Genomic DNA, 7,559 nt, shown 5'->3' with positions numbered 1-7,559 from the left:
GCAGATAGAGGGGTCAGGCACTTGTGTGGCACCTTCCAGCACCCTGCAGAGGACAGGGGAGACTCCCACGATCATGGCATCACTGCAGTGGTAAATCTGTGCAAACATTAATGCAGCCTTAGTCATTGCACACAGGGCTGCCTACACACTGGGGAACCCTGTATGACTTGAGATCCTGGGATAAATGCCAGCAGCACCCAAAGTTTAGAGCTGCAGCCTTAGAGCCAGTAAGCGGCTGAATTCTGCAAAGATCCATGGAGCTTGGCAGCCAAACCCCTTCAGGTTCCATGGGGCAAGGGAGGACCCCAAACTCCAGTGGATGTGGCTTTGTACAGCATCAAGCACAACAGAGCCTTAAGTGCTATGGTAAATTACGTAATCATCATTTGGAGGAAAACTCTGCAAGTGGAATCTCAGGGAGCTTTTTCTCTGCCCATTTTTCCAAAAAGGGAGTGCAAGGGTGCAACTGTGCCTTCATGGCATTTATCCTATGGACTTTATCAGAGGAATCCTACAGAACACTCCACGGGAAAAGATAGAGCTTGAGCTTTTAAAAAGCTCATTCTTGCAGTTGCAAAGAGCTGCTCCCTGTAACTGCCATTCACCTCTTCTCCTGCTGGCATCTCCAGAGCCGCTAGGCACTGCAAATGCAGCTCTGAGATGAATAGATGGATGGATTCCCCACACCCACCCTGCACTCCACCAAACATTCAGGCAACATACGTATTTACATATAAGCTATAGATACAAATTCAAAGCACTAGGAACAAAACCAAGGAAGTCCCCAGCTCAGGGAGCCCCTGTCCTCATCTTTGTCCTCCCACTTCATGCCTCCCTCCCTCCCCTCCCTCATCCTCATTTCCCACACTCAGCCTTGCTGTCTGTTACCTCCCTTTCGCAGTAACTCCTTTGCTTTCATTGGAACCACCCTGGCTATACCCTGGTGCCTCTGGGAGCAGGATTTAACCCCTACCTTCCTGCCCCGGAGTTTATAATCTTATCCTTTACAATTGTGAAGTGCCCTGCACCCCTAATGTGGTTGTTGTGATAGGCAGAGCACCAGACGGAGCAGCAGTGGAGTTACTCCAGACTGATGTGAAAGCAGAATCTGGCCCACAGCTAGGGAAATCCACCGAGGGAAATAAACCATCAAGAGGACCCCGTGCACAAAAAGAGGCTAAACACCTCCGCTCCAACACAACTCACCCCTCTCGCCTGCTTCTCCAAAGCCTAACCAGCTACGCGTGTTCTCCTCCCTTTCCAGCCCAGGCGGGGCAGCGCTGCCCTGAAAGAAACTCTGAACCGCGGGCATCCCCCGTCCACACTTCCCTTCCCCCAGCGTGCCAGGGCTAAATCAATAATACCAGGCTCCGGCCGCACTTTGAACACGGCTAAAGAGAAACGTCTCGCTGTGGCAGCGCAGAAGTGGCCGCTGACCGGGCAGGGATGAAATCTGTATCCCGGTGCCACAAAGCCAGTGTGTGTGTCGGGGGCTGAATCCCGGTTTCACCAGCCTTTCACGAGCTGCTGCCGGCTGTCGCCTGGCACAGGCAGGACGCCTCGGCTTCCCTCGCCCCCCCACCCCCACCCCAAGCGCCCCCTGGATCCTGTGCTTTGCCTCCGATAGAGGGGGGAGCTGGGGAGCGCTGATTACACACCCCGGGGGGCAACCAAGAACAGATCGGGGCGGCTCGCTGCCTCCTCCCCAGCTGGGGGGGGGGGGTTAATCCGCCCCAGAGAAAGGCAGAGGCAGGTCTGGGAGCTCCCCCTCAGCTGACCTGCCAGTGCAGGGAGACGCTAGGGGAAGGAGAGCGCCAGCAACAGCTGCCGGGCTGCAGGAGCGCGGACCCCACCCCCGCCCCACCCCTCGCTCTCACTTCGGGAGCCGCGTCTCTCCCGTTCACACTTAGCAGCGGACGCTGGGCGCCTGTGAGATGAAGCGGTCTGGGGCCGCCCGGCTCCCGCCTTGCGCTGAGGGGCCGGGGCTGTGAGCCGGATCCCCCGGGGGCGGCTTTCGGAGTCCGCCCTCCCGCAGGGACTCGATGCCCAGGCGGGGAGCATGGCAGGGAGGCGGCCGCTGGGCTCCCGCGCCCTCTCCCTGCTCCGGTGGCTGGGGATGCTGCTGCCGCCGCTGCTCCAGGTCGGGCAGGGCTGCCCGGGTCACTGCTACTGCTTCGCCACGCCGGAGCTGGACCAGTGCAGCTACGTGCGCCTGCAGGAGCCGCCGCGGGACCTGCCCCGCGGGGTGCGCAACCTCACCATCGCGGGCGGCAACCTGACGGTGCTGCGCCGGGCGGCCTTCGCCGGCAACGGGAGCCGGCCGCTGGGCGACCTGAGCCAGCTGCTGCTGCCCCGCGACAACATCCAGGCCATCGAGGATTGCGCCTTCCAGGGGTTGCCCGGCCTGACGGCGCTGGACCTCAGCCACAACCCGCTGCGCGCCCTGGCCGGCGGCGCCTTCCGCGGCTGCCCGCGGCTGCGCACCCTCAAGCTCAACCAGGCGCTGCTGCTGCTGGGCGAGGTGCCCGAGGAGCCGCTGGCCGGCGCCCTGCGCAACCTGAGCCTGCGGCGGCTGGAGCTGGCGGGCAACGGGCTGAGGGCGCTGCCGGGCGCCGCGCTGCCGGAGGGGCTGGAAGAGCTGGATCTGCGGAACAACTCGCTGCAGGGGCTGAGCCCCGAGGAGCTGGCCCGGTTGGACTCAGCCCCGCTGGGCAGGCTCCAGCTCTACCTGGGCTCCAACCCGCTGCGCTGCGACTGCGCCCTGCGCCCGCTGCTGGGCTGGATGCGCAACGCCAGTTGGAGGGTGGCGGACGCGCGCAGCCTGCGCTGCGCCACCCCCCGGGAGCTGAGCAGTTTGCCTGTGCTGCGCCTCCGCCTGGAGCAGCTGGGCTGCGGGGCCGGGCGGGAGCCAGGGCCCGAGGGGGCCGATTGGGAGCCGCGGTCCGAGGAGGCCGGCGAGCAGAAGGAGCTGGAGACCGCCTCCTACGTGTTCTTCGGCATCGTGCTGGCGCTGATCGGGGTCATCTTCCTCATGGTGCTGTACCTCAACCGCAGGGGCATCAAGCGCTGGCTCAACAACCTGCGGGAGGCCTGCCGGGACCAGATGGAGGGCTACCACTACCGCTACGAGCAGGACACCGACCCGCGCAGGGCCAGCGCCAGCCCCTCGGGGCTCTGAGCCAGAGTGCGGGGGCCACCTCGACGCCAGATAGCCCTGCCCGTATGCAGGGATCCCACCCGTCCAGACTATGCCCCTGACCCCCAGGGATCACACTCCTCCACCCATAGCCCTTGGCATCCCACCCCAAGCCCCCACTCCTGGCCCTTAGGGATCCTTCTCCCAGTCCTTGGGGATCCCACCCCTCCACCCACTATTCACAGCCTTTGGGGATCCCACCCCTCCACCCACTACCCTCAGCCCTTGGGGATCCCACTCCTCCAGCTGTTGGGGGTCCCACCCCTCCACCCACTACCCACAGCCCTTGGAGATCCCACCCCAAGCCCCCACCCCTGGCCCTTAGGGATCCTTCTCCCAGTCCTTGGGGATCCCACCCCTCCACCCACTATTCACAGCCTTTGGGGATCCCACCCCTCCACCCACTACCCTCAGCCCTTGGGGATCCCACTCCTCCAGCTGTTGGGGGTCCCACCCCTCCACCCACTACCTACAGCCCTTGGGGATCCCACCCCAAGCCCCCACCCCTGGCCCTCAGGGATCCTTCCCCCAGTCCTTGAGGTTCCCATCCATCCGCCTACTACCCACAGCCCTTGAGAATCCCACTCCTCCAGCCCTTGGGGATCCCACCCCTCCACCCACTACCCACAGCCCTTGGGGATCCCACCCCAAGCCCCCACCCCTGGCCCTCAGGGATCCTTCCCCCAGTCCTTGAGGTTCCCATCCATTCGCCTACTACCCACAGCCCTTGGGGGTCCCACCCATCCACCCATTACTCACAGCCCTTGGGGATCCCACCCCAAGACCCCACCCCTGGCCCTTAGGGATCCCGTCCCTCCAGTTCTTGGGGATCGCACCCCTGCAGCCATTACCCACAGCCCTTGGGGATTCCACCCCAAGACCTCACCGCTGGCCCTTGGGGATCCTTCCCTCAGTCCTTGAGGTTTCCATCCATCTGCCTACTACCCACAGCCCTTGAGAATCCCACTCCTCCAGCCCTTGGGGATCCCACCCCTCCACCCACTACCCACAGCTCTTGGAGATCCCACCCCAAGCCCCCACTCATGGCCCTTAGGGATCCTTCTCCCAGTCCTTGGGTATCCCACACCTACAACCACTACCAACAGTCCTTGGCGGTCCCACCTCATTGCCCAAGGAGTGTGTCCCACACACATGAGTAGGGCTACCACTATCCAGGAAATCCTCACATCCATTCATGGACTAGAGCATACCCCCATGCAGGAGAATATCTATTCACCCATGGATTATCTCATAAAACCTCACTCCACCAATCCCACCCGCTCCCCAGAGGAACACCCTCCCCCCTACTGTTGCCCACCTACCTATGGAACAACCCCCAGGAGAATACACTTCACCAACCCCCATCCTCTACCCAGGGAATACCTACCTTCCAGCCACCCACCCACCCACTACCTGGGAATACTCCCTTCTTCCTTCATGCCTGACAGGGGGCACTTCCAACCAGAGGGTACCTCACTGCCCAGGACAACACCCACCTGTCCAGGGAACACCCAGCAAAACACCCCTCCCCCAACCTTCACCCCCAGGAGAACAGCTTTTTGCCAACCCACTCAAGATAGCACAGGATCCATCCTCAAGACAGTAACACCCCTCCCCAAAACTAAGAAAACTGCACAGCATCCAGTCCCCAGGAGAATACATCCCTCTCAAGGGTCCTGGGGATTGTGAATGAGAGAGCTACCTACCTTCAAATGAATAACCGGCATCGGAGACCACACAGGATCCATCACACCCACCCTCCCACCAGTGTTCTAGGGGCATGTGAATGTACAGGACTCTCCGCTCAGAATAAACCCGCAGTTGGGAATTCACTGACTGCACCCTGAGAGGCCCTTCTCTTCCCACCCCAATGGTCCAGGAAACACCCAGGTCCATGCAGAGTTAACTCCCATCCAGGACTATGCAGGAACCACTCCCGAAGAACCACTCCGGCCCAGAATGCACGAGGAGGGGGAGAGGGGAATGAATGTACAGGAACCCTTTTGAATGAACACATCTCTTTCGAAAGAAAGCCCCTCGCTCCTCTAGGGTGTGTGACGGCATGTGTTCCACTGCCCTAGCAGAAGAATCCTCTCCCCGTGTCCCACAGGATGCTCCTTCAAAACCATCGTCGGTGTCCAGGGAAGAATCCATGGGCCTGACCCCAGCAAAAGACCCTCCCATGGCCTGCAGGAGTTATGAATGCACAGAAGAGCTCCATGCGCATGCAACTCCTAGTTACTCCAGGAGAGTCTTTTAATTTTCCTTTGTTCAAAAAAAAAAAAAACCTTTTGCAAGAAGCTAGAATACAACTCCCTGTGAATTTAGTTTGTGCACATGGACCGTGGGGTGAGTTTTTAGAAAGCAACGGGCTAGATGGTGTTAAGCTTGTTTCCTGGTTTTGATTGGAGCCTAGACTTTTACCCTGTACAGTTCTCTTTCCTAGTATATTTCTAACAAATACAAAACTGACTTGATTTTTTTTTTGCTCCAAACACAGAGGAAAAGAAAACAAAAAACCCACAAGAAGTTACATGATCTGCTGAGCCCATTAATTTATTATGGTTTTGTTCCACAAAAATTGTGACTTCTCTCAGGCACAAAATAATGCACCTGCACAACAACAAAAACTTCCCTGCAGGCTGTATGCATGTTGCTAAAGCACATGGAAGCAAGTCATTTCTGACTGCGAAGTATAATCTAGAGTCAACTGTCTCGGCAATCTTCATAACTGTTTTTAAAAAAAAGGCTCTCAATATCTTGCACAGGTTTGCTTAGATCTGCACCTGCTAGTATATGCTAGAGCAAATATGCTGAAAGCTGCATCTGGTGTATTGTATGTTTTCTATAAAGCTTATTGCAATAATTTCTGAATACTTCATGGCTGAAGCAATGTTGTTGTTATGATCCATGTTTTGCAGAGCAAGACCGTTAGGTGCTAAGTGATCTCTGTAAATAGATGGTTCCACATAAACTTCAGTGCTATTGCTAGTTCTGTGGCTAGAAAAGCAGAATGGGTTTAATGGTTAGTGCACAGCATTTGGGTTCTAATCATTCTGACCCAATCATTCTGACCTAGGACAAATGACTTAGACCAGTGGTTCTCAAACGGGGGGTTGGGACCCCAACGTGGGTCAGGACCCTGTTTTAATGGGGTCACCAGAGTTGGCATTAGACTTGCTGGGGCCCAGGGCCAAAGCCCAAGCTCCACCACCTGGGGTCAAAGCCAAAGCCTGAGGGCTTCAGCCCTGGGTGGCGAGGCTCAGGGTAGAAACCTTTGGTGTTAGTTTTGGCCCCACCAGGCTTGCGAATTGGCTCAGGGCAGTGTGGCTCGGGTGGGTTCAGGCTTCAGTCCCCACTCCTGGGGTCGTGTAGTCATTTTTGTTGTCAGCAAGGGGTCACCATACAATGAAGTTTGAGAACCCCCAACTTAGACCTTAATTTCCAAAGTGGCCAATCATTCTGGGTTCCTCCATGTTCCGCTGCCTAAGTACAGCAACCTCTTTAGCCTGCTGAGCCTTCCCTTCCCCCAGCTCCAGCTGGCAACCAGGGGAGCTGCAAGTGTGGGTATCTCTGAAAATCAAGCTGTAGCTTTCTCTGAAGTGGGGCTCCTTAAAAGGGAGACACCCAACATTAGCGGATCCGACTGAAAATTTTGGCCTTAACTTGGTTGTGTTTGCCTCTTGGTCATATTAGGATAACAACATTTACATACTTCACTGGAGTGTTGAGGGTCCTAATAAATTAAAGCCTGATCACAACAGAGTCGACAGCAGTACTCCTGCTGACATCCCCGGGCACAGGATCTAGCCCTTGCAGTTTATAGCGTGCTTTGAAATGCTTGGAAGCAAGGCAATATATATTATTATTCTACTCTAAGGCATGAGCACATCCAGGTCCAAAATCTGCAAGCTGCTCCATGCAGGGGACCCTGGTGGCCCCATGAGCCTCACTGAAGACCCAGGGGGAAATCTGCATTGAGCAGCTTTCAGAATAGAGAGCTAAGAGTCTCGCAGTCCTTGCTCAGGCAAATCTCACACTGATCGCATTGAGTAAAGAGCCCAGACTCTGTGTGAAAAGCACCCTGCAGACTTGGGCCATGGATCCATGGCTATCGAATGCAATGGCAAAATCCCTGCCAGCTTCAAGGGCCTTCATGCTCGTAAATCACACAGACACTTTTGAAAATTTCACCTGTAGGTGCCTAAATATGAACTTAGAAGCCCAACCTTCAGCTCCCATTTCTAGAAGTATCAGCCTCTCTCTGTGTTTCATAAATGGGGCTTTCTCACTGAACAGCTCAGAAGCCTAAGATTAATACTTTGACAAAATATGTCTCCAAGTTTATGCAGCTTTTTCATTG

General features: G+C 56.7%; 1 protein-coding gene across 1 annotated transcript; it reads left to right on the top strand.

Annotated features, from left to right (window-relative positions):
• Nucleotides 1–2,036: 2,036 nt before the first annotated feature.
• Nucleotides 2,037–3,268, top strand: TPBGL (trophoblast glycoprotein like). Its single transcript, XM_032782652.2, has one exon. The coding sequence runs from the start codon at nt 2,060–2,062 to the stop codon at nt 3,176–3,178; it is 1,119 nt and encodes a 372-aa protein (XP_032638543.1). The 5' UTR covers nt 2,037–2,059; the 3' UTR covers nt 3,179–3,268.
• The last annotated feature ends 4,291 nt before the right edge of the window (nt 3,269–7,559 follow it).

Source organism: Chelonoidis abingdonii, chromosome 1, assembly GCF_003597395.2.
Source record: "Chelonoidis abingdonii isolate Lonesome George chromosome 1, CheloAbing_2.0, whole genome shotgun sequence".
Lineage (NCBI taxonomy): Eukaryota > Metazoa > Chordata > Testudines > Testudinidae > Chelonoidis > Chelonoidis abingdonii.
The sequence above is the reverse complement of the archived record's forward strand: the minus strand, read 5'-3'. Positions and strand labels throughout refer to the sequence as shown.